The 26,824-nt window shown below is 45.2% G+C and overlaps 2 protein-coding genes across 4 annotated transcripts in view; both read left to right on the top strand.

Moving 5' to 3' along the window:
• The window catches only part of LOC147026236 (tissue alpha-L-fucosidase-like), a 39,028-nt gene extending 24,411 nt beyond the window's left edge, over positions 1-14,617 (top strand). For all 3 annotated transcript variants that reach the window (XM_085881449.1, XM_085881451.1, XM_085881450.1), the window contains 4 exons: positions 1,933-2,133; positions 5,145-5,335; positions 9,041-9,140; positions 13,618-14,617. In XM_085881449.1, the coding sequence (XP_085737575.1) occupies positions 1,933-2,133; positions 5,145-5,335; positions 9,041-9,140; positions 13,618-13,761 (636 nt within the window). In that variant the 3' untranslated portion in view covers positions 13,762-14,617. The remainder of the gene's footprint in view (positions 1-1,932; positions 2,134-5,144; positions 5,336-9,040; positions 9,141-13,617) is intronic.
• A 1,149-nt stretch (positions 14,618-15,766) lies between these two features.
• LOC147026235 (protein FAM200C-like) overlaps positions 15,767-26,824 on the top strand; it is a 35,824-nt gene continuing 24,766 nt past the window's right edge. Inside the window, exon 1 of the mRNA XM_085881452.1 lies at positions 15,767-18,599. The gene's annotated coding sequence lies outside the window, so the exon portion shown is untranslated. The remainder of the gene's footprint in view (positions 18,600-26,824) is intronic.

Below are 26,824 nucleotides of genomic sequence, written 5' to 3'. Positions count from 1 at the left end.
GATGCAACCACGAGGCACGTGGTCGACCCATTGGCTTCCTCCACTCACGAGGCTCCCTTGCTGAGAGAATCTGGTGAACAGGTTCAGCGTCAGGAAAACGAGTCAGATATCCATACAGCCGCAGTTGATGCTCATGGAATATGCAGGTAACAAGCTTCGTTTGAGTCTCTCTCTCTCTCTCTCTCTCTCTCTCTCTCTCTCTCTCTCTCTCTCAGCAATCACTTGTTGTACACAAAGTCCGATCAGTGATAGCCAAGGATTCTCCGAAGAGACCTGGTACCAAAATAATGAAGTCTCCATCTCAGATCCCTGGTCAGAGTCCAAGTCTCACATCCATAGAGCAAAACCGGAAGCACCAAGGACTTAAAGACTCGGACTTTCGTCTTCCTACATCAGTACCGGGAGTGCCACACCCCATGATCCAGTGAATTTATGACTCTCCAGGCCCGACCCAGACGTCTGTTGACCTCTGGCACACAGGCAGCAGAGACATGAATATCACTGCCAAAGTAAGTGAATATCTCTGTGACCTCAACATCCTCACCACAAACAGGTACAGACAGGATAGCAGCATCCAAGATGTCATTGAAAGCCTGGATCTTAGTTTTGACCAAAGAAACCCGTAATCCCAGTGGCTCCGACTCCTCATCCAGCAGCAGCACCTGTAGGCAGAGAGTTTGGAAAGCAAGGCAGGAAGGGTACCAGACTGTATTGAATGCTCAAATATGTCAAGAGAGACCACCTTGATCTTATTTCTGCGATTGAGGTCCTCCATCCATTGTTGGGAGAGCAGAAGCAGCATGTCCAGGGTACAGTGACCTGGTCTGAATCTGAACTCATGGTCTGATGAGGCCGTTTGCAAAAATGAAGAATTTCATGTCGACTGTGATGATTAATTCTGTGACTTTACTGATGATTGCAAGAAAGCTGATCAGTCTGTAGTTAAGGAGGTCCATTTTTGCACCTTTTTATGCCATGCAGTGATGTCAGCTGACTTCCAAGCAGAGGAAATATGACTGAGGGTTAACAGAGCAGAAAGAAAATGAGCAATAGCAGCGGAACGGGTTTTCAGGACGCGTGCGCTGATGCCGTCTGGTCCAGTTGCAGAATCAGTCGAGGGTTGCCAGAAACTTGTCCACCTCAGTTGTAAAAGACACAGAGTCCAGGAGCAACTGGATGAAAATGAGTATGGTGGAAGGTGGGTACACAGAGCGAGGGGTTGGGTATATGCACAAGATGTTGAAGCAAACACAGAATTGAGGCATCCGGCCATTTGGAGTAAGGGAAGGGTTGAGAGTGGAGCATACACCAGAGACAGATTTCACAAGATGCTACCAGGTCTTAGAGAAGGGCGATAAGTTTGAAAGTTCAATCTTGAAGTTGGACAGATGTCATTTTCTGTTGGACAGATATTCAGAGAATGGACACATACTTGTGGTGGGTTTTATGGAGTGATATGAGTTTGCCTTCTGTCAGATTTTGACTAGAATGATAATAATTGAAAACGAAATAGGATGAATCGCTCCATAAGAGAGAGCAGGTTTCTACGGAAGAATTCCCAGGCCGAGTGAATATCAGGGGCAGCAGATACAGGAGGGGAGTTCTGAAGTTAGATGGTGGCTCAATCTGCCTGAGTGAACTGCCAGACTAGCCGGCACTGAGGCTGTTCTCTGAGAATAACGACAGAGAGATGTTGACCTTCACAAGCATATGATCAGATGAACCAATTGGAGCAGAGAAGGAGCATGAAACATTAGTGGGGATGTTTGTCATCACCAAGTCCAGAAGGGAGGATTTCTGGGTTGGAAAGTTCACAGATTGAGTCAGGCCCACGGCAGAGTGGTTTTAATATTTTTTTGTCCTTTCTTTTTAAAAAAAAATAAGCGAAAATAAGCTGCCAAAAAAGTATGTCTTCCACTTTCATATTTCCAGGATAAGGTTGTGGTGAATGACCGTTGGGGCTCAGATTGCCGATGCAAGCATGGGGACTTCTGGAACTGCAATGACAAGTTCAACCCAGGCACCCTGCAGCACCATAAATGGGAATCCTGCATGTCTGTGGACAAGCATTCTTGGGGTTACCGACGAAACATGGATTACTTTGACATGATGACACCATCAGAAGTTATTGCGGTCAGTAACTTTGATCCTTCATTCATAAATACAGTAAAAGACACATTACGCTCTCCCTTTGATCATGAGGCCACATGTGCTTTAATTTTTTTTTTTTTTGTTCATGGACTGCTTGTTGTCCATGACTTCATGGACTGCTTGTCATCCATTTTTTTTTTTGTTCATGGACTGCCACCTTGGTGTGCACACTGACCTTTGTTACAAAATACATGATCCTTTCACATGTTGTTGTGTTTTTTTCTTTAATATTTTCATTCTGGATTTAGCTTTTGCAATTAATCATATACCCATTAATCTGAGGCTAATTTACTTAATATGTCCAATTTTGGCTTTTAAGCTTATCACTCAAAAAAGTTTTTTTCACACCATTCATGTAAATGTAAGTGAAATGTTTTTTTGTGTTTCATAAACTTTTGATGTTTATTCCCATTAATTACCTCCACCACGGAAGGTGGATGGCGGTTATGTTTTCACCCCAGTCTGTCTGTCTGTCTGTCTGTGAGCAGGTATCTCAAAAAGTTATGGACATATTGGGATGAAATTTGGTGTTCAGTTTGGGTGTGTGACGACGAATCCATTAAATTTTGGTGATGTGAATTTTATACGTGATTCTTCACCAATGAAAGAGAGGCCCCAAAATGATATTCTTCTTCTCCTCCTAATCCCTTTCTAAGGAGTGAGGTCTGATGGCACCACACTTCTGCCTTGCCTTGACCATGATACTCCACCCCCCCCTCTCTGTCCTCAGCCAATTCTCTCCCCTCTCCAACCACCTCCACCTTAAGGATATCCCTCCCCACACAATCCTCCCATCTCAACCGTGGTCTACCTCTTTTCCTCCTACCTGGCCCTCTCAACCTATCTGCGCTTTTTGCCATTCTCTCTTTGCCTATCTGCACCAAGTGCTCAGCCCATCTCAGCTGGCATTTCTCCAATCTCTCCATTAAAACTCATTTGCACACCAATCTCATCCCTCAGTTTATCCATCCTACTTTTATCCACCCTCTTCACTCCCACAATCCTGCTGACCCAGTTGTTCTCACAAACCTGCAGCCTCTGTTGTTGTCTCTCTGTCAGTACCACCATCTCCAGACCATAACGGTAGGGTGACATTACACATGACATCAGAACCTTTCCTTTCACTCTCCTTAATATATCTCTGTCTGTCATTACTCCCTCCACCCTCCTCCATGCATTCACTGCCAGCTGAATCCTCCTCAACACCTCTGCCTCAGACTTACCATCCCCGGTCACTGTTCCTCCCAGATACTCAAACCCACTCCCCGACCTGATCTCCTTCCCCTCTGACGTGATACTCATTTATTTTCTCTGCTGCTTGACCCACATCACTTCAGTCTTCTCCATACTCATCTTCAGCCCATGCTTACAAATTGCCTCCTTCCACTCCCCCATTACTCCATTCCCCCATTTCAGTATATATCCCAAAGGTGTTCGATGGGGTTGAGGTCAGGGCTCTGTGCAGGCCAGTCAAGTTCTTCTACACCGATCTTGACAAACCATTTCTGTATGGACCTTGCTTTGTGCACGGGGGCATTGTCATGGCGAAACAGAAAAGAGTCTTCCCCAAACTGTTGCCGCAAAGTTGGAAGCATAGAATTGTCGAGAATGTCATTGTATGCTGTAATGTTAAGATTTCCCTTAACAGGTCTAACCTGAACCATGAAAAACAGCCCCGGACCATTATTCCTCCTCCACCAAACTTTACAGTTGGCACTATGCATTAAGGCAGGTCGTGTTCTCCTGGCATCCGCCAAATCCAGATTTGTCCGTCAGACTGCCAGATGGTGAAGCGTGATTTATCACTCCAGAGAACATGTTTCCACTGCTCCAGAGTCCATTAGCAGTGAGATTTACACCACTCCAGCCAACGCTTGGCATTGCGCATGGTGAACTTACACTTGTGTGCAGCTGCTCGGCCATGGAAACCCATTTCATGAACCTCTCAACGAACAGTGCTTAAGCTAACGTTGCTCCCAGAGTCATTTTGGAAGTCAGTAGTGAGTGTTGCAACTGACAACAGACGATTTTTCCACGCTATGTGCTTCAGCACTTGGTGGTCTCGTTTTCTGAGCTTGTGTGACTGACCACTTCGCGGCTGAGCTGTTGTTGCTCCTAGACGTTTCCACTTCACAATAACAGCACTTACAGTTGACCGTGGTAGCTCGAACATAGCAGAAATATGATGAACTGACTTGTTGGAAAGATGGCATCCTATTACGGTGCCACTTTGAAAGTCACTGAGCTCTTCAGTACGGCCGCTTCTACTGCCATGGAGATTGCATGGCTGTGTGCTTTATTTTTATACACCTATCAGCAATGGGTGTGGCTGAAATAGCCGAATCCACTAATTAGAAGGGGAGTCTGCATACTTTTGGTCATGTAGTGTATTACTCAATCGTTCCCGGAGAAACAAAAATGCAGGCAGTGTTTAAGCACAAGACGTGATTGAGGCGTGAAGAGCAATTCTCTGGGTTTATCTGGGTTCGATTTTTTTTTTTTTTTTTTTTTTAATCAAACGTAGCCCTCAACCTTCCTCTGGATGAAAGAGGAGGCCATGCAAAGTTTGGTTACATTGGTTTCTGCAGTATCTAAATGCATAAACAAACAAACAAACAAACAAACAAACAAACTTCTTTATATATTCAATGTTCAGCCCATCTTTAAATATTACAATGATTGAAGAGAATGTTTGAGATTGGCAAGCTTGTTGACCTTGATAGATGTGTTGTAAAAATTTGACTTCTCATGTGGAATTGTTGTTCTTCCAACAACCCAAAAATTTGCTTTGGGGTAATTATACTTCGCTTTGACATTGATGTTTTGGGTCACAAATAAAAGTTGTTTTATGATCCGAAAAGTTGTCCCCCATGCCTCATTAATTCTGAAGTGGCATTTCTCAAAGTGAATGGTGGACAGACATTGATTTTCAGTCAATTGGTAAAATTGCCGTATTTGAGACAATTTGTTGAATCTGCTGCTGGAACCTGCAGGGTCTTATGAAGTCGGTGAGCTGTGGAGGAAACTACCTTCTCAATGTTGGACCGACAGCAGCAGGGTGGATCATGCCTTCTTTCCAGTCACTTCTGCGGGCAGTTGGAGTCTGGCTTCGGCTCAATGGTGAAGCGGTATATGGCAGCTCTCCTTGGCGTGCTCAGAACGATAGTTTGACGCCTGCTATATGGTATGGGGTAACTGTGTGTGTGTGTGTGTGTGTGTGTGTGTGTGTGTGTGTGTGTGTGTGTGTGTGTGTGTGTGTGTGTGTGTGTGTGTGTGTGTGTGTGTGTGTGTGTGTGTGTGTGTGTGTGTGTGTGTTGCTGTTAAGATGGTATTCTGTGGAGTTTAAGGGTGGAGGAAGTAAGGGATAGCTTCTGAAAGATTTGAGAAGTATTGATGGGTGTGAAGAAGGATTGAATGGTGTGTTTGAAGTTTTGATTGATGCCATCAATATTGTGGCCATTGATGTTGTTTGACATTGCAATAGGACACATGGAGAAAATGGAGGTGTTAGTGCGTGGGGTTGTGTGTCTGTGGTTGGGAGTACTGTGGTGTTTGACAAACCAAACATTGCTTTACTAGCAAATACAACCAGTCGCTTTGCTAACGGGGATATACAGGGTGGGTGTGTTAGTGATAGAGAGGAAGAGAGAGAAAGAGAGATGAGGGGAAGCTAGGAATGTGGGTAGGTGGGGAGAGCGACGCATCACCAAACATCGCTATACACTCTGGGAAGTGGGTGGGGGGGGGGGCAAGGAGGATGGTGGAAAGAGGAAGGGAGAAGTGGGGAGGGGAAGGGGGTTTGCGAGGAAGTGAGCATAAGGGCAGGGGCTCATGCATTTCGTTTGGTAGTGGGACCTACAGGGTCTTATGTTTTGGTAGTGGGATTTGTGGAAAAGGGGAGGTTGGGGGTAGTACATGATCTAATGATATGGGGTACATTAAAACAGCACACAGAGACTGCCAGCAGATGTCCATGGGAGTGTGGAGAGGGGAGGGGGTTTGGGAGGATGTAAGCATGAGGGGAAGGGAAGGCCGCATGAGAGGTGGGGAAGGGAAGGGAAGGGGAGGCATAGGGGTGAGAGAGAGAGAGAGAGAGAGAGAGAGAGAGAGAGAGAGAGAGATAGAGAGATAGAGAGATAGAGAGATAGAGAGATAGAGAGATAGAGAGATAGAGAGATAGAGAGATAGAGAGATAGAGAGATAGAGAGATAGAGAGATAGAGAGATAGAGAGATAGGTGTGTGTGTGGAGGGGGATTCCGGCAGATATGATGTCCAGTTTAACGGCACACACATTGATGAATCACTCTGCCTGTGAAACACCAGGATGACAGTTTATAGCTGGGTCGGGATTTGAACCCAGGCTGGACAGCTTAGAGCGAATGCATGTCCCTCTTGGCTATCCTGCCATGTTGTAGCAATTCATTGATTTGCAAATGAAGACATTTTTTTTTTACCCATTGTAATCATCTAACATATTTTTTGCTTTCTTAATGCTGGAGAAGTCCACATGGACAACCATGCAGTATCGCCATGGAAGCTTGTATATTGCAGCTTGAAGAGCACTCCAATGACATGATTGAATAAACTTAAAAAAAAAAACATAAAAAAATTATAAGTATCTATCTATGCAAAAGTGATGGGTCATATCATGAAAGATCGTACAAAAATGGGAAATGTGGTTTAAAATAAAATTGCACATTTTCAGTGAGCTAGTCCCATCCGATGCACCGCATGACAAAACGGGGCCAACACAGGCGAGTAGCCCCTGAACTTTGTTCAAGTCTATCGACATACAGTTTTCAGTGACGGTGTGAAAATTATAGAGTGCTCGCCAAGTGGATTAAGCACTCAAGGAAGCACTCCAACAAAACAGTTGATAAGGAATGGCTGGCTTGGCAAGCGATTAGCGATCACCTATCCGTCATATTAAACACCTCCCAGAGACGCCGAAATGTGAAACTATGTCCGATTGGACAAATGAACACTTTTTTTAGCAGTCGAAAGTGCTGCTAAGTTCAATTTTGGGATCTTATATTTTGCAATTCGGCTTAGTTTAAGAGATTATAGAGCTTATGGCATGTGTGGAAATTAAATAAACCCATGAGCGCCTGTGTCTCTGGTCTTATATAATCATTGCAATGTTTCCAGCGGTATGATGATGATGATGCATTCAATGATAGAAGTGAGTAAAGTGGAAAAAAAAAACCCAAAAAACTTTATCGATAAGAAATCAATGCAGCCTGCCTGCTCCAATCCAAGGCAATGTTGAGCAGGCCAAAAAAAATGGAAGCTTAAGGCTTTGGCGAAGTGACATAGGGATGACCAAGATGGTGTGCCACCATCTTGGTGAGGCGTATTTTGTTTTTTTTGTGATGAGCACCCCCGAAATTATCTTCAAAAGGGGTGTTAAAGTTATCCCAAAAATTCAATTTTCATTCATGCACCACTGTGGAGATGCATGCAAAGTTTGAGACTGCAAAGTTTCAGGGATTTGAAGTTATGGAGGAGACAGATGGACAGACACTGGCATTTATTATTCTAGACAAGCAAATACCACCCGTCGCTTTGCTGATCATAATACTAAAGGGGGGAGTGAGAAAAAGAGGGAGAGAGGAGTGGGCGAGAGAGAGCGGGGAGAGTGAAGAGCTGGAGGGGAAAGGAGAGAGGAGGGAGAGGGAGTGGGGCAGGGGAAGTGAAGAAAGTGTGAGGTGAGAGGAAGTGTTGGCAAATGTGCGGTGGAGCATTAATTACGATTCATGCTGTCTCATCAAAATGATTCTGCATGGAATAACAGTGAAGAGTGAAACAAAATAATGTCTGAAATCCATTTTCTACTGGTCATACGATAAACACGGCCTGGAGACAAACACCGCGTGGACGCGTCCGTAGACAAACACCGTCCAGATATAACCACTGTCCGGTTATATCCAGAAACAGAGAGAGAGGGAGGAGGGTATTGCATTGTATTGTGAGGAGGTAGAGCAAGGATGGGACAGAGAGGCGATGAGGGAGGAGGGTACTGCACTGTATTGGGAGGGGTTAGAGCAAGGATGGGAGAGAGAGAGAGAAAGAGAGAGAGATAGAGATAGAGATAGAGATAGAGATAGAGATAGAGATAGAGATAGAGATAGAGATAGAGATAGAGATAGAGATAGAGATAGAGATAGAGATAGAGATAGAGATAGAGATAGAGATAGAGATAGAGATAGAGATAGAGATAGAGATAGAGATAGATACATACATACATACATACATACATACATACATACATACATACATACATACATACATACATACATACATACATACACACACACACACACATATATTTTTGGTTCTTTTTTAATTCTCTGCCATAAAAAACGAACAAGTGTTTGTTGTTGATGCTCTTTATTGATGTGACATCATGGGACACATATGAGGTGCAAATTAATCACAGAGGTAAATGCAGAATAATTGATTGTCCATTTCATCGTGACCTAATCGCAATGCTACATTGTTGTGAATGTTTTCACATTGGGTCCAACGTGGAAGTAACGATCTCAATGTGGTGTATGTCCAATTTCGGCAGCAATCACTGCATTGCACCATCATCACATTGACCAAATGAGCATTCAAATCTGAGCCTGGAGCATGGCATTCCGCACCATAATCAGCTCCTGTTCCAGCTCATTTGGAAACGGGAGGGGGGGGAGGGTGGTGGGGTTGGTGGGGTTGACGGGGTTGGTGGGGTTGGTGGGTGGGTACTGCATTTGTGGCACAGCCATGCTCCCAGCAATAATGCAACTCGCAGCCACAAGCTGCATACAAAATGGTGATTTCGTTTTCACATGATTTCCATTATTGTTTCAACGTCCCTTGTTACATTTAGCCTTTTCTTTCGCAAAGGTATACCACCAGCAACGGAGTAGTGTACGCCACCATGCTCAAGTGGCCGGTCAACAACATTCTCTCACTGGGCTCTGTTGAAACAACTCCCCACACTGACGTAAGCAAAACACAATCCTTTTATTGTTTGTTTTTCTGACTGGTTATTGTAATATGCATTTTGACATTGGAACAATGCAAAGTTTGCAGTAATTAATTTATTTGTTATATTTCTAGGCTAGAGCAGCTGGGCTCGCAGGATAGCCATCGAGGGTCCAGCCTGGTCTTGGTCTAAAGTAGCTGTCTAGTCTGGTCTAAAGTAGCTGTCTAGTCTGGTCTAAAGTAGCTGTCTAGCCTGGTCTAAAGTAGCTGTCTAGTCTGGTCTAAAGTAGCTGTCTAGCCTGGTCTAAAGTAGCTGTCTAGTCTGGTCTAAAGTAGCTGTCTAGTCTGGTCTAAAGTAGCTGTCTAGTCTGGTCTAAAGTAGCTGTCTAGCCTGGTCTAAAGTAGCTGTCTAGCCTGGTCTAAAGTAGCTGTCTAGCCTGGTCTAAAGTAGCTGTCTAGCCTGGTCTAAAGTAGCTGTCTAGCCTGGTCTAAAGTAGCTGTCTAGCCTGGTCTAAAGTAGCTGTCTAGCCTGGTCTAAAGTAGCGGTCTAGCCTCGCTTCTTCGCTGTCTCGTCTGGTTTAAATCCGGGCCTGGCAACCTGTCATGACATGCCAAAAAACACAGGGTTTGTCCGTACGCTTGCGTCTAAATGCTTAACGTCAAACGAGGAGCAGCACCGTTGTGATGATGTTTGGTATGATGTGTCCAGTCAGGATTTAACCTGATATATTAGTCCGTTCGAACACCCAACCTTTACAATCAAAACAATGTGACACTGTTGTGGGTTTTTTAAACCCACCTTGTTGTGACCGTTGAAGGATTCTACCTGGCGGATTGTGGAATCCTATTTGACTTCAGACAGAGTTTAACGTTTGTCCGATTTGGTTATAAAATCCTACAAAAACCCATTAACACTGAAAACCGATGTCCACACAAGTCCTTCCTTGTGAAACAATTTATTTTCTAATTATACACCATACACTTCTCACCCTCATACAATGAACTTAAAAATCCCCATTGATTGCAATATTTTTTTCTTCTATTTCATTTATTCTTACTTTAGTTCACAGTTAGACCAACCCGATTCAATTCACTTCCTCATTACATCAGAGAGTTTTATTCTAATTTGGTACTTGGTCAGTTCCAAGGAGTACAAGCCACTGAGATTCTAATACTTCCTCAGGTACTTGCACTGAAACAATTTTACATTTCAAAGCATTTTATACTTTCATGAGAGAGTGGTGGGGGCTATTCAACCCAGACTGCAGACGTGTCCTTTAGACGAAAAGCCACTTCATACATTTCTAGGCAAAGGTTCGCTGTTATCAGCTCGGGTCACACCGCTACAGACCAAGACATTTATCAACATTTAGGGCAAAAGACTTTTGGCCAGAAATGACAGCCAATTCAACTTGCAGCATAAAAGTTACATTTCTAAAACTCCATTTGTTACAATTTAGAATACATTAATATAAATTTTTCCCCCAGATATAATTGTCATTAAAAACAACTTGAAAACTTCGAATTTACATCAAAAAGATTTTCCAATAGTGAGTATATTAACTGGTGATGTTATTGTGTGCAAAACGGTGTTCGTATGTCAAATCTCACGAAAAGAAAAGGTGACAGAATGATTATATATGATCATTGTGTAGTTCATTATAATGCTGTGCCTGGTGTTGGCTTAATGGTTAGGGTGGTGGGCTTGGAATCCCAGGATCCTGAGTTCAAATCCCCCTCAGCTGTTGAATTAATACCAGGTGGGGTTGACTCTGCCTGTCATCCTTCCGAGGTCGGCAAAATGAGTGCCAGCTTGCTGGTATCCTGTGTCGGAGTGGCGACCCGTCCAAGATTGTGCCCAAGAGCCAAGGAGATTGCTTAGGCAGCACCAACACTCTGCACAGAGTATGGTCCCAATGGATGGATGGATTATAATGCTAACATTGCATGTTTCCACAGACACTTGACAGTTTTTCTTGATGTTTATATCAATGTGAAAATCACGTGGCTTTTGAGTTATTACCTCTGCTGCCATAGGTGGAAGGAGGTTATGTTTTCACCCCTGTTTGTCTGTTTGTCTGTCTTCTGTGTGCAGAGTATCTCAAAAAGTGGTGGACTGATTTGGCTGAAACTTGGGAGACAGGTTGTGTGTTGTGACAATGACGAAATGATTTGATTTTGGTGAAGATCCGGATCCGGATAGGAGAATTATTTGATTTTTAAAGTGATTCTTCACCGTTGAGAGATGGGGCTAAAAACGATATATCGCATGATATTTGTACCTCCACCACCAAGGGTGAAGGAGGTTATGTTTTCACCCTTCTCTGTCTGTTTCTTTGTTTGTTTGTGTGCTGGATATCTCTAACAGTTTTGGACGGATCCAGATGAAATTTGGTGGGCAGGTTGGGTGTCTGACAAGGACGAACTCTTTAGATTTTGGTGAAGATCCGGATCCGGATCCGACTACTAGAATTTTTTAAGTGATTCTTCACTGTTGAAATAAAGGGCCAAAATCTATATATAGCACGATATCTCAAAAAAGTTGTGGATGGATTTGGATGAAACTTGGTGGACTGGTTGGGTGTGTGACCACAAAAATTGATTCGATTTTGGTGAAGATCCGAATCCGGATCTGGATACGAGAATTATTTAATTTTTTTAACCGATTCTTCTCCATTGAGAGATATGGCCAAAAACGATCTACAGCATGATATTTCAAAAATGTGTTGTTTCCGATATGTTCCTGTGGATCAAGTATTATGTGAAATCGGTATGCGCTCTACCACGTGCCCTTATAGTTGAACATTTGTTACTGTTAAGTTATATCATCTTTTAACAAACAAGCTCAAATGAGCTAAAGATCCTCGTCCTCTTAATGATGACGTCATAAAAACGAATATGACGTCATTGTGATGCATCAGGTTTGCGATAAATTATCTGTGCTAATGCCTGGCTTGATTCCCGCAAACAAAATTCAAACAGCTTACCTAGTTTCGGAGATAATGGTATAGGCGATTTCCATTAGCGGCGATATTATGACGTCAACTTTTTTTTCTAGGAAGAATTTCCAAAATCGGACATGGTTACTGCCTGCGCGTGGGCTTTCTGCATATACATGGCAAGTTTCACGAAGATCCGATGAAAACTTTGGGTTGTGAAACAAAAAAAATGTCAAAAAATAGGAATGACGTCATAAAAAATTATATGACGTCATAGTGATGTATCATATGTGCGGTAATTCATCTCTGCTAATGTACTGTTCGATTTCCGCAAACAGAATTCAAAAAACTTGCCTAGTTTCAGAGATAATTTTTAAGGTGATTTCCATTAGCGGAGATATTTTGACATGATAACTTTTTTTCGAGGAGGAATTTTCAAAATTGTAGATGGTTACTGTCTGCGCAGCGTATTTTTACATATATACGCCAAGTTTCAGGAAGTTTCGATGAAAGCTGTAGGCTGTGAAACAAAAAAGTCCACAAGAACAACAACGTGAGTCAGACTTAGAGATCCTCCACGAGGATCTAAAAACATGGTAATGCTGTCGTATTGCCAAAAGTAATTGGACAGCACAAAACTTAAAATTAATGCAGCCAATCTCTTACCATATTACTCTTCCTTTAGCAACACCAATTGTTCCCAGCATATTATGGGGCTGGCTCGGAAAGGTTTGGGCCAAGTCTTTCACGAACCGGCTGGAGCCAGACCCGACGTTCGACTGAAGGTGGTTTCGGCAGGAATTTGTCATTTCGTCTGGCAATAATTTGCCTATTCTTCGTGAAATATATCTTTATAGTCCACTAACTGATGCAAGCAGATGGGATATCCAGCTTAATGGCCATCTGAGTGACGGTACATTATGTGATGCAACCTTTTGCTTGGAAAGCACAAATCCACCAGTTCTCGTCTGTTTGGGAATCAAACATAAAATAGACAGCTCAAAGGTACTAACGGCGCCATATCTACACTAGCCTATCAGACATTAAAAAAAAAACCTTCCCAACCTATCTCTGCACATTTTATTCACACTGCAAAGCAGCATTTGCTTTATAAATGTGTGCAGTAGCAGGTGTTTTTTGGAATGGTTATTCGGTGCTGGAGGTTGCTGACGTTTCCATAACATGGAGCCTTCCCAACTAAAATGTAGGTGGATGTCTTTAGGAAATGGAGGTGAACAGGTCATGCCAAGGTCAACATTAAGACTCGTATGGCAAACTTATTGAGAAGTTTGGGCAGAAGGATGATAAAATAATGCGACAACAACATACCCAATTGTGACCAAATTGATTCTTCGCCCAGCCTGTGAAACACCAGGATGACAGTTTATAGCTGGGCCGAGCAAACCTCGGCTGGATAGCCCAGATTGTGGGAGTGTGGGTTGGGATGTGGGGTCCAAAATTATCAGGTCTTGACAAACTGTTTATTTTTTGTTTACCTTTTCCATGAGCCAAGAAACATTTATAAAAAGTAAACTTGTGTGCTGTTGCTCCCTGTAGGTGGCAATGCTGGGCTATCCTTCCTCACTGTCTTGGAAATTGATAAAACCACAAGGCATTATGGTTCAACTTCCCATACTGCTTCCCTCCAACCTGCCATCACCCATCCACGTGTGGGTGCTGAAGTTTACAGGCATCAAATGATCCACACGTGTTGGGAACATGCTCAGGGACTTGTATTCGAATCAATCACTGAATTTCCAATCAATTGCTTGTTATCCAATCATGTCGCCAGACACATAGAGGTTCTGATGAACTTTCGACACTTTTGGCGGTCTTGGGCCTACGTTCCAATTTTATTTCAGGTGACCTTCATTGCTTTCATTTCCTACTCGACGGTACGTCACCAGGTCTTTCTCACCTGTCCAACCATTCTCTTCCCGTCAGGTTCACAGCATATTGCTATTTTTGATATATGTTGATCTGCATTGCGTAAACACGTGACCAATCCATCTCCACCTCCTATTTTTGATATCCTATGTAATGTTTTCCCTCCCCGTTAGCCTTTCAACCTCTTTCTTATTAGCCATGTCAGGCTACAAGATTCTCAAGATTTTCTTATGGCTGCTGTCGATGGAATACTCCAGTAGTTTGCATGTTATTTCTTTGGTGAATTTTTTTTTCCAAGATTCACATCCAAATAGGAGGACTGACTTCATGTTGTTGTTGAAGATCCTCAGCTTCGTTTTGGTGTTATACCTCTGATTTCCAAATTTCCTTTAGTCCCATGAATGCACTTCCTGTTATGGTAACCTTGGACCCCAGATATCTAGATGAGTCAACTACTGTAATTTTTGAATTGTTGCACACCAGCAGGTTGCCCATGCCTGCCCGGCATTCTAAACGGGTCGGGATGGAGCCGGCAAGCTGGGAGCAACAATTCACATTTATTGCCACATCTGATGCAATTTAGGTTCTCTAATGGTGGTGAGGGGCTCCATTTGAAACTGTTTGTTCGATATGGCTGGGGTCCGAAATAAAATTTTGTATTGGTGTCAAAGCAAGTGACCAATTGCAAATTAATCGTAGGATTTCCATTCTTCAGGCTTTTTATTGTTTCGATATCTCGTTTACCAAGCCATGTAAGGTACGTATTGATACCTCTATACTGCATTTATACAGCTCCACATTTATGTTATCCACTCCCGGTGCCTTCCAGTTCTTCGGACTTTTGATAGCATCTCGTACTAGTCTGGAGTCACCACGTCTTGGCACACTCCAAAACCATTTTGCTAACGCTTTCAGTCGAAGCTGGAAACCAGTTGTGAAGTATCTGCGAACATATAAGAAGTTATTTCAGCCCTGTTTCCACTCTGGATTTTGGCCCTGAAGTCAATTAGAGGTCAAATAAGATCAATATGTCAAAATAACATCAAAACACCAATTTACAGCATACAATATCTGTTTACCAGTTTCTTTACATGTGATGATCAGGAGTAAAAGACCAGTCAACCTGATTATATTACTGAAGCTGACCGATCACGTATGTCATCTTGGAATCCAAAAATAGAGATTACAGGATGCAAGGAGTAATTTTGGAGCGTGTCACACAGGAGAAGGATCTGGGGGTTGTAACAGATGCGGGAGGTAAGTCGGCAGCCATTGGTAGAACAAATAGGGTTTTAGGCTGTATTCGGAGGGAGATCGTTTATAAATCAAAAGAGGTGGTGTTAACATTGTACGAGAATTTAGTGAGGGCCACATCTAGAATATTGTGTGCAGTTTTGGTCACCACAGTTCTGGAAGGTGATAGATGCCATGTGGAGTGTTCAGAACAAAAAAAAATTAATTAATTAAGACCATTTTTTTCCTTGGATCTTGTGTAGATAAATTGGTGTGGTGTTCGTGCATGTGGAGAATTAGCATTTGAAACTGCATGCTTTTTGTGCAATACTTTTTGCATCATTTTCATGATTAAAAGGAGGAGGAGGAGATTGGGACCATGCTCTGTGTAGAGTGTTCGTCATGCTAAAGCGGTCTCCTTGGCTATTGGGCACCATCCTGGATGGGTCACCACTCCGACGCAGTGTAACAGCATGCTGGCACTCGTTTTGCCGACTTCAGAAGGATGACAGGCCGAGTTAACCCCACCTGGTATTAATTCAGCAGCTGAGCGCAATTTGAACTCAGGACCCTCGGATCCAAAGCCCGCCACCCAAACCATTAAGCCAACAACAGGCAAATGATTAAAAGGTTTGGATCAAAATTATATATTTATGGTTACAAATTATTTGCGACACTTGTGTCCCTAAATTGTAGTATCAGCAAAATATCTTTCACAATGGCATCCCTAACCCCCTCCTGCTTACAGAAATGTGGTTGCACCACCACCCTCCTTCCCCACCCGCAATAACCTCCACCCCCCTGAAGGTCAGGTAAGATATGGAAGCATGCGCTGGACCAGCGCGTCGCTGCGTCCACTTTCCACCGGTACTCCAGGGGCCTCCCTCTGGCCATCCTCCAAGCAGATGCCAGGCCCATTCCCATCTCCTTGAGATGCCAATCAACCTGCTGCAACCATGAGGCAAGTGGTCGGCACATCGGCCTCCTCCACCCATGAGGCTCCCTTGCCAAGAGAATCTGGTGAGCAGGATCAGCATCAGGAAAACGAGCCACATGTCCTACAGCCGCAACAGATGCTCACAGACCATGCAGGCAACAAATCTCATTTGAGTCTCTCTCAGCAACCGCTCGTTGGACACAAAGTCCGAACAGCGATAGCAAGGACTCCGAAGAGACCTGGTACCAAAGGAATTGTGTCTCAATCTCCCTGGATCCCTGGTCAAAGTCTAAGTCTTCAAAATTATATATTTATGGTTCCAAATTATTTTCTACACTCATAAGTACCTAAATTGAAGTATCAGCAAAGTATCTTGAACAATGAAATCCCTAACCTCCCCCCCCAAGCCCTCCTACTTACAGAAATCTGATGGCACCATCAGCCCCTCCCCCACCCACAATTACCTCCACCCCCCCCCCCCTTAGGTCAGGTAAGATATGGGAGCACGAGCCGGAGCAGCACGTCGCTGAAATCTCTTATGCCACACCACCAGCGTTGTAATCCCAAGTACAACGATGAGCTGAAACCATGAACCAGCCACCCTAAGTCCATGACTTCTTGCAAAGTCAAGGAACTTAGTGCTACTCATGTTCACAGTTCCAGACCAATGGGGACCAACACACGTCTCATAACCATCCCTATCAGTTTCAGTCGATGCATTGAAATCCCTCAGGACAAGAAGAGTATCTTGCCTGGGGCACTAATCAACCACAGACTCAGGCACAGCATAGAATGCGTCCTTCATGGTGAGATCACTCGCCTCAGTTGGAGCACATACAGAGACCAAGGAAACAACACCCAAGGAGTGGCCAATTCTTCATCTCATAATAAGCTCGTTGACCGGTGTTCCCTCAATTATTATTATAGTCAGCTTATTGGACACAGCTACACCAACTCCTCAGGTATGGTAACCATCAGAGCGACCAGACAACAGTTGGTGTAACCACCCGCCATGAACTCGCCACTGTCCAGTCTCTGAACCTCAGAGAGTGCTGCAATACCTATGTTGAAACACTTGAGCTCAGACGATAACAGAGACAGGTGATCATCCTCTCTTAGAGATAGGACATTCCAAGTACCCACCTGAAGGGACCACCTCAGGTTCACCCAAGGAGTCCGCAGTCTGGTGGATGACACCTCGGCACCATTCCGCCACACACCAGCTCAATCTGACCCTGGAGGTTTACCCCATGGTTTTCCTCCTATCATCAAAGAATGTGTGTCCTGAAGACTTTGCCACAATCCCGTCATCGGGAGAGCTGCCCTGCGGAGGGCAGCAGCACAGGAGGTACTCCCAGGGAGTGGATTTTCAGATTTCCTTACATTTGTGGGTTTTGGGGAATGAAGTGTTTAATGGTGGCCTGAATGTAAATCCTGCCACCAACCACAAAAAAAGTAACCCAACTGCAGGAGGACACCCGCAGACAGTTGGGCACCAGAAATGGATGGCCGTTTGCTCACAAGGAGCTCCTCCACCCTTTGACAGGTTTTGCTTTTAATCCTACTGGGTGTCCATATCCATACACCCTTCTGACCAGAAAACCTGGTGGGAGAGATGGTTTAGTCATCGACAACCAGACCATGGAACAGGTTAGTACAGGTTTACATGGTACCTGTACAAGGCACAGATCTAATCTGGCTCGACCTGACAACAACCCTGATAATAACAGTCTCGTAGTTCAAAGGACTTGAATGTGCCATTCCTCGGGGAGGGTGGGGGTGTGGGTAAGGATAAAATTTTAATTGTGCCCATGACCGGCTCACAGGTACCCCCAGAACATATGCACAACTTTGAAGATGTTTGCATTTTCTTCACATCTATCTTCAGGTTCATGATTCGCTGATGACCTCTTTAGCTCAACTTGCTCAATGTGTGGAACATGTCTACCATAACTCTCTCAACAGAACGGATTAAATCAGAGTAAATAGAAAACGAGTTTTGATCTCACAAGGGTCTGAGAGACATAGGAAGAGCCCTTTTGTCCGAAGCCTTCATATCTTTCGTATAACCATTTAGAATGCCCCTTGCGACCTCCGCCACCGAAGGTGGACAGAGATTATGTTTTCACCCCTGTCTGTTTGTCTGTATGTTTGTCTGTGAGCAGGATATCTCAAAAAGTTGTGAATGGATTCGTACCAAACTTGGTGTATCAGTTGGGTGTGTTACAGGGAAGAATTGATTCGATTTTCGTGAATATCCAGGTCCAATATTTTTTTTAAGTGATTCTTCAACATTGAGAGATGGGGCCAAAAACGATATATAGCATGATATGTCAAAAAAGTTGTCGATGAGTTATAACAAAACTTGGTTAATGTGTTGGGGGAGGTGACAAGAACAAGTCGATTTGATTTTGTTTCAGGTCCGAATCCAGATCCGGCCCATTGGTGGGAGACAAAACATAAACTGTTCAGCCTTGCGGAGGTATGTGCTCTACCACGTGCTATTCTAGTTACGCACTGAACGTCTGTCAGTTTTAACGTAACTCCGTCTATTAAGTACGTACAATTCAAACATACCTTTTAAACCTTGAGATTATGAGATCCCTTAGACCTTTGAAGACCCTTTAGATGCTGTTAGACATTTACATTCTTAAGGCCCCTATATACCTTTAGACCCATTGGAACCCACAGATGCTGTGAGTCTCCTTCGATATAATAGACCCCTTCAGAGCCATTGGCCCTCCAAGACCCTTCAGAACCCTAAGACCCCTTATAAGTCGAAGACTCCTCTAGACCCTGTTGGAATATTTAGAAAACATACCCTGCAGACCGTTTAGAACCTTTAAGACCCAACAGACAGCTTTAGACCCCACAGACCCTTGAGACCTTTACAACCCTTACACCCTTAAGACCCCTTTAGACATGTCAGACATCTTTAGACTCCTTTAACCTGTTTGGGCACTTGACCACCTTTTTTTGCATACCTTGTCGAGGGGCATATGAGAGCGAACACACAAGGCACAGCAATGGGGGCATGAGACAAGAGGGGTGGGTGTGGGAAGGACAAAACAATGGGGAACAGAGACATTAGGAGATCTGTGGTCAGGTCAGGTCAGGTATGGGAGCATGTGCCAGAACAGCGCGTCGCTGCGTCCACTTTCCGCCGGTACTCCAGGGGCCTCCGTCTGGCCATCCCCCAGGCAGATGCCAGGCCAATCCCCATCTCCTTGAGATGATGGTCAACCTGCTGCAACCATGAGGCACGTGGTCGGCCCACTGGCCTCCTCCACTCATGAGACTCCCTCGCTGAGAGAATCTGGTGAGCAGGATCAGCATCAGGAAAACGAGCCACATGTCCATACAGCCGCAGCTGACGCTCACGGAGTATGCAGGTAACAAATCTCATCCGAGTCTCTCTCAGCAACCGCTCATTGGACACAAAATCCGACCAGCGATAGCCAAGGATTCTTCGAAGAGACCTGGTACCAAAGGAATTAAGTCTCCGTCTCAGATCCTTGGTCAAAGTCCAAGTCTCGCACCCATAGAGCAAGACTGGAAGTACCAAGGACCTGAAGACTCGGACTTTCGTCCTCCCGCACAGATACCGGCAGCGCCACACCCCATGATCCAGTGAATCCATGACTCCCCAGGCCCGACCCAGACGTCTATTGACCTCCGGCTCACAACCTGCGGAGACATGAATATCACTGACAAGGTAAGTGAATCTATCCACGACCTCAACATCCTCACCACAAACAGACACAGACAGGACAGCAGCATCCAAGATGTCACCGAAAGCCTGGATCTTAGTTTTGACCCAAGAAATCCGTAATCCCAACGGCTCCAACTCCTCATTCAGCACCTCGAGGGCCCCCAAGAGGATGTCTAAAGTCTCCGCAAAGATGACTGCATCATCTGCAAAATCAAGGTCCGAGATCTTGACATTGCCAAACGATGCGCCGCAACTTGATCTCTCCGACATCCTCCCAAAAATCCAGTCCATACAAGTGCTGAAAAGTGTGGGGGCAAGTACACATCCCTGACAAACTCCAGTAACAACTGGAAATAAGTCAGAGATGGTACCACCACACTTCACAGCACGCTCAGTACCAGAGTAGAGTTCAGACATCACATCGATCAGTTTCGGTGGCACCCCACGAAGACCAAGAATCCTCCAGAGGACATCCCGATTCACTGAATCGAATGCTTTACAGAGATCAACATAGGCTGCAAGCAGCCCCTGCCGAAACTCTCGTCTGCGTTCGGTGAGGACACAAAGTGCAAGGATACGGTCAATCATTGACCTCTTTGGTGTAAAGCCTGACTGCTCTGGACGCTGGTGCTCAAGCAGATGGTGGCGAACCCTATCGAGAATTATCCGAGCAAGGACCTTGCCCGGCACTGAGAGCAGCGTCACCCCTCGGTAGTTGTTGCAGTCTTGGCGATCACCCTTCCCTTTCCAGAGAGGGACAACAAGGCCCCTCTTCCAGTCAGTTGGGATGATGCCTGTGTTCCAGGCAGAGCACAAAACTGCATGCAACGACACGAGTGCAGCATTTCCACCAGCCTTGAGAAGTTCGGCATGGATGCCACAGATCCCTGGAGCTTTGCCCCGTTTCAACTGGTTCACCGCAGCCCGCGTTTCCACAAGCGATGGTGGACCACAGTTGATTCGAGGGTCAGCAACAGGGATTGTAACACCCTTGACGTCCAACTCGACAGCTGGGGGATCAGCCTGGTACGACCGCTCAAAGTAACCGGCCCAGCGGGCCTTCACTTCAGACTCCTCTGTCAAGAGTCTACCACTCTCTGCTCGAACTGTAGTGCTCCGAGGGATGGGCTTGGATGAACGTAATGCGCGAATTCCCCTGTAAGCGGGACGAGAATCACCTGTCCACAGGTGATGCTCTACCCCCTCACAGATTCCTCGCACATAGGCCTCCTTGTCCACCCTCTGTGCACGTACAGTTTTACGCCTCAGCTCCCTGAACAGCTCAGCTTTGCCATTCAGCCTGGCCCTGCGACTCTGGTCAATGGTATCCAGTGTCCCTTGAGAGACAAAATTCTTCTTTGCCCTGCGGTGAGCTCCAAGGCATCCACCGGCAACATCAAGGTCGGTGGGCTTGAAGGTGCTCCACAACTCTTCAGGACCCCCCAAAGCACCCAGACCCCCCAAGTGTCCACTTAGCCTGTTCGCAAACTCCTCAGCTACTCTCTCATCCCTGAGCTTGGCAACATCCAGCCTAGGCTGGGATGGTACCATTCTCCAGGATTTAAGGTGCAGCTTTAGGGTTGCTACAACAAGCCTGTGGTCAGTATTGAGGAACTGAGCACTCCGGTAGACCCTGCAGTTCTGGATCATCCTCCAACGACCGTCAATGAGGACATGGTCAATCTCCTTTGCCACACCGCCAGTGTTGGAATACCAAGTCCAGCGATGAGCTTGCGGGCGCTGAAACCATGAACCAGCCACCCTAAGTCCATGACTTCTTGCAAAGTCAAGGAACTTAGTGCTATTCTGGTTCATAGTTCCTGACCCATGGGGACCAACACACACCTCATAACCATCCCTATCAGTTGCACAGGAGATACTCCCTCGGAGTGGGTTTTCAGATTTTTTTTGCGTTTTTGCGTTTTGTGGAATGAAGCGTTTTGCGGTGGCCGGAGTGCAAATCCTGCCACCAACCTCCTAATAAGTAGCCTAACTGCAGGAGGACGTCCGCTGTGGAAGGGAGAGGGATGGGGTGGGGAACAAGGGGTATACAAGATGGACATTACAGGGACTTTCAGGAAGGAAAGCGGGAAATTTGAAGAAGGTGGGTTTGGGGTGGATTAAAGGGGGTATAAAAGATCAAGGATTTGGATGGGGTACAATAAGAGGTGGTGGTGAACAGCTGTTTTGAAGGCCTGGAGAGAAGAATGGGATTGAACAGGGAGAGGGAGTTTATTTCAAAGGTAGGAAAAATAGGAATGAAAGAGTGAAGGTGAGCAGTGATTCGTAATTTTGGTAGTTTTACTAGACGGGGGTTGTTGGTGGACCTTGAGCGCCCTGCGGAAATCTGGTGGGGACAAATCGCAGACACAGCAGGGGGTGGGGGGGGTGAGACCGGAGAGGAGAGGGTAGAAGACAGAAAGACCACCGACCTGCCTGCGGTGAGAGAGTGAGAGGCCCAATGACTCAGCCTCATCGTGGGAGATGCCAATGATCCGAAATGCCTTGGTTTCCACAGCGTGAAGCTGAGAAAGGTGGGAGGCAGGAGCACCAGCCCAGAGGGGAGAGCAGTACTCCATCAGGTTGTTGACGAAAGCTTTGTATGTGGTCAGGAACTCAGGTGGGCGAGGAAGGACTTTGCATGACGGAGGATTCCCAGTCGGTGACTGGCTTTGGAGGCGAGGTTGGAAATGTGGCTTTCCCAGGAAAGAGCATGGCAGATAGTGAGACCCAGAAGCTTGACTGAAAGGACTTCTTCCAGAGGATTGTTGAGAAATTGGGTGGGGGGGGGGGGTTCAAATGGTCCTTTCGAAGAGACATAGTGAGAGTGTGAGATTTGTCCAGATTGAAAGACATGTTCCACGTGTGGGACCAGTTTGTGATTTTACCCAGATCTGCAGTGGAGCAAAGAAGCTGCTGCTTGCCGGTCTGAGGGATGACAGATGGTACGGCAGAGGGTGGAGTCATCAGCAAAGAGATAAAGAGGATTTTCCAGAGAGTCAGAGAGATAATTGATGAAAACCAGAAAAAGAACAGGGCCCAGAACGCTACCTTGAGGAACTCCAGCCTGGACAGGAAGAGGGGATGAAAGAACTCCATTTAGGGCCACACGTTGACTGTGACAGGAGAGGAAGTCTGTGAGCCATGAGTGGAGATGGCCTTGGATACCAAAGGAAGAGAGTTTGGTGAGCAGGGCAGGGTGCCAGACAATGTCAAAAGTACGCGATATGTCCAGGGATACGGCTCAGATTTCCTGTCTGGCATTGAGGACCTCCATCCATTGTTGGGAGAGCAGCAGCAGCGTTTCCAGGGTAGAGTGACCTGGTCTGAAACCAAATTGATGATCAGAAATCAAGCTATTGGAGAAGAGGAAGGATTTAATGCTTGAAGTGATGATGGATTCCATAACCTTGCTGATGATTGGGAGAAGGCTGATTGGTCTGTCGTTGCAGGGATCTGTTTTTGCACCTTTTTTATGCAGGGCAGTAATGTTTGCTGATTTCCAAGCAGATGGCAGATGACCTTGAGCAAACGAGAGGGTGAATAGAACAGAGAGAGGGTGAGCAAGAGCAGAGGAGCAGGATTTTAGGACATGTGGGCTGATGCCGTCTGGACCGGTTGCAGAATCTGACTCGAGGTTTGACAGCAAGCTCTCCACCTTGTCAGAAGAAAAGGACACAGAGTCCAGGGACAGTTGGGTGCGACTGGGGAAGGTGGGTAGAGAAAGTGATGGGTTTTGGACACAAGATTTAGCTGCAAACACTGAGTTTAGGCATTCAGCTTTTTCACGTGCGGTATCAGCAGAGCAGCCATTTGAGGTAAGGAACGGGATGGAGGGGGAATATACACCACCGGTCAAAAGTTTTATAACACCCCCATTTTTCCAGTTTTACTGATATTTCAGCAGTTTCAGTCCAGTGAATAACCTGAAATGTTACAAAGCTAAGCAGTAAACTGCCAGAGGTTAAAAAAAAGTTTGGGTTACCAAAAACTGAAAAACTAATGTAAATTTCAGAGTTCTTAAAAAGGTCCTTTTCAGAGAACAAGTAATGGGTTAGCAACTACAGCAGTTCTGTAGCAATGGAAGTATATTAAGCCTTGAGAGTTGATGCAAGCAATTCCAGCAGGTGTGCAAACTTTTGTTGATTAGTTACAAACCATCTGTCTGTATAAAAGCAGTGTTGGAACAGACTGTGTTGCTCCACCCTCTAAAGCATTATTTAGACAATATTGCAATGCAGGAAGTAGTATATTGCTGTCATAATGGCGAGAAAAAGACAATTAACAAAGGAAGACAGACAGACCATTATAATCCTTCAAAGTGGAGGTCTTTCCTTTAGAGAAATTGTAAGACAGCCAAGGTGTCAGTGAGTACAGTTTCCTGCACCATCTAAAGGCATTTGGAAACTGGAGGAAACTCTGACAGGAAGAGTTCTAGCAGACCCAAAGCCACAACACAATCAGAAGACAAGTTTCTGAGAGTCAACAGCTTGCGTGATAGGCGGCTCACAGGACAGCAGCTTCAAGCAAAGCTTTACACTGGTTGAAGTAAGGAAGTCTCAGTTTCAACTGTGAAGAGGAGACTTTGAGCTGCAGGTTTGACTGGTCGAGTGACAGTAAGAAAGCCATTGCTAAGATGGCAAAATAAGAAAAGGAGGCTTGCCTGGGGCATGAAGCACCACCAGTGGACTACTGAAAACTGGAAGGTCTTATGGACGGATGAATCAAAATTTGAAATCTTCGGTTAATCACGCAGGGTTTTTGTACTCTGCCGAGTAGGCGAAAGGATGCTTCCTCAGTGTGTGACACCAACTGTCAAACATGGAGGAGGAAGCGTGATGATCTGGAGCTCTTTTGCTGGATCCAGAGATTGGTGACTTGCACAGAGTGACTGGGACCCTGAACCAAAAGGGTTACCACAGCATTTTGCAGCACCATGCCATACCCTCTGGTCTATGCCTCGTTGGTCAGGGGTTCATCCTACAACAAGATAAGGACCCAAAACATACCTCCAGGCTATGTCAGAACTACCTTAGAAGAAAAGAACACACGGGAGGCTTCAAATCATGGGATGGCCAGCACAGTCTCCAGACTTAAACCCCATTGAGCTGGTTTGGGATGAACTGGACAGAAGGGTGAAGGCAAAGCAACCTACAAGTGTAACATTTTGTGTGAACTTCTGCAACAGTGTTGGGAAGAACTTTCCGAACAATATTTGATTTCCATTGTAGAAAGAATGCCACGAGTATGTTCGGCTGTTGTATCTGCAAAAGGTGGCTACTCTTGATGAGTCAAAAATTTAGATTAAATTTTGTTCAACAAAACGATTCCATGATTTCGTTTTTTATCTGCAATTGTTTATTTGGTCTTTGCTTTCATTTCAGAGAACAATGAAACATTAAACTGCTTAAATTTCAGTAAAAACTGGAAAAAATGGGGGTGTTCTAAATTTTTTGACCGGTAGTATACACCAGAAACAGATTTGATTAGACGCCACCAGGATTTGGAGGAGGGAGAGAGGTTTGAGAGTTCGGACTTGAGCTTGGAAAGATGTTGTTTTCTGGCTCTCCTGAGGGTAGATACACACTTGTTCCGAGCTTTATGGAAGGACCTGAGATTACCCTCAGTTGGGTTTGCTTTCCATGAGGCAAAGGCAAGTTGTTTCAGGACAACTGCCTCGCCACAAGCTTCAGTGAACCAAAGGGCAGGAGGAAGGGTAGGACAACTGAAGACGAGAGGGGATAAATCTGTGCATGAGGGAGAGCAAATTTCTTTAAAATAATTCCCAGGAAGAGTTGATGTTGGAGGAAGTAGTGATGGGAGACCAGTCCAGAAGTTTGATGGCTGCTTGGAGACCCTGCCAGTCAGCCTGAGTGAAATGCCAGACTCGACGGCGGTGAGGTGGTTCTCTGATGACAGCCAGAGAGATGTCCACTTTGACAAGGAGGTGTTCAGAATAACCGATTGGAGCAAAGGAAGAACAGCAGATATTTTCAGGGAAATTTGTCAAAATCAGATCCAGAAGAGATAGAGTACCATTGGTTGAGATCCGGGTCGGGAAATTGACCGATTGAGTGAGTCCCAATGAGCCGCAGAAAGCTTTTGCTGAGGTGCCATGACAGGTTATAGAGGTCCCCACACGTAGCCAACTGGCATGATGACAATTGAAGTCACCACATATGAGGAAGAGAGAGTTTGGATGAGAAGATAGAAGTTGGTCCATGTTTTCGGATAGTGAAATGTAAATGGAATCATCACTGTTCGGTGGATGCTCCAGTACACATATAAACATGAGGTGGGAGTGGAGGGGAAGCCGTAGCCAGAGGTATTCCTGGGGGTGTGGGGGAGTGAGGGCAGTGCATGGAGAGTGAGGAATAGAGTCTTTGATAAAGAGAGCAACTCCTCCACCAGGACGAAGCTCAAGTCTGTCATACCGGAAGAGGGAGTAACCAGGAAGAGACACTTGGGAGTCAGACACGTCTTGGGGGAGGAAAGTTTCTGTTAGGCAGATTATGTCTGGTTTGTCAGTGGCAACCTGCATGGAAACATTTGTAAGGTTTGAGCGAAGGCCCTGGATATTTGAGGTAAACCTCTTTAGATTTAGACCTTTTTAGATACTTTAGATCGCTTTGACACCTTTAGACCCTTTAGGCATTTACTTCCTTTCGAGATCAGACCCTTTCAACCCCTTAAACCCTCCAGACTCTCACTACTATTGGAACGTACACTTTAGAGTTTAGATCTTTAGACCATCTCAAACCTTTTGGACACACACCATACAAACATCTATAGTATTCTTGCAAAACACAGATGATACTTTTTTCAGCAAGTAATGCGCAAACTCAACCCACCCCAAGGGGGGGGGGGGTGGGGTACTCTGCAAGTTTACTATAATGAACGCAGGAAAAAAAGATGAATAAACTTGTCTTGTTTTGAGAATTGACTTGTCAGTTCGAACATACTACAAATGAGAACTGCTTGTGCTGTAACCTTTG

This window comes from Eptatretus burgeri, chromosome 5 (genome assembly GCF_056783735.1).
Source record: "Eptatretus burgeri isolate ZD-2024b chromosome 5, Ebu_testis_v1, whole genome shotgun sequence".
NCBI lineage: Eukaryota > Metazoa > Chordata > Myxini > Myxiniformes > Myxinidae > Eptatretus > Eptatretus burgeri.
Note: the sequence above shows the minus strand (reverse complement) of the source record. Positions and strands in the feature narration are given on the sequence as shown.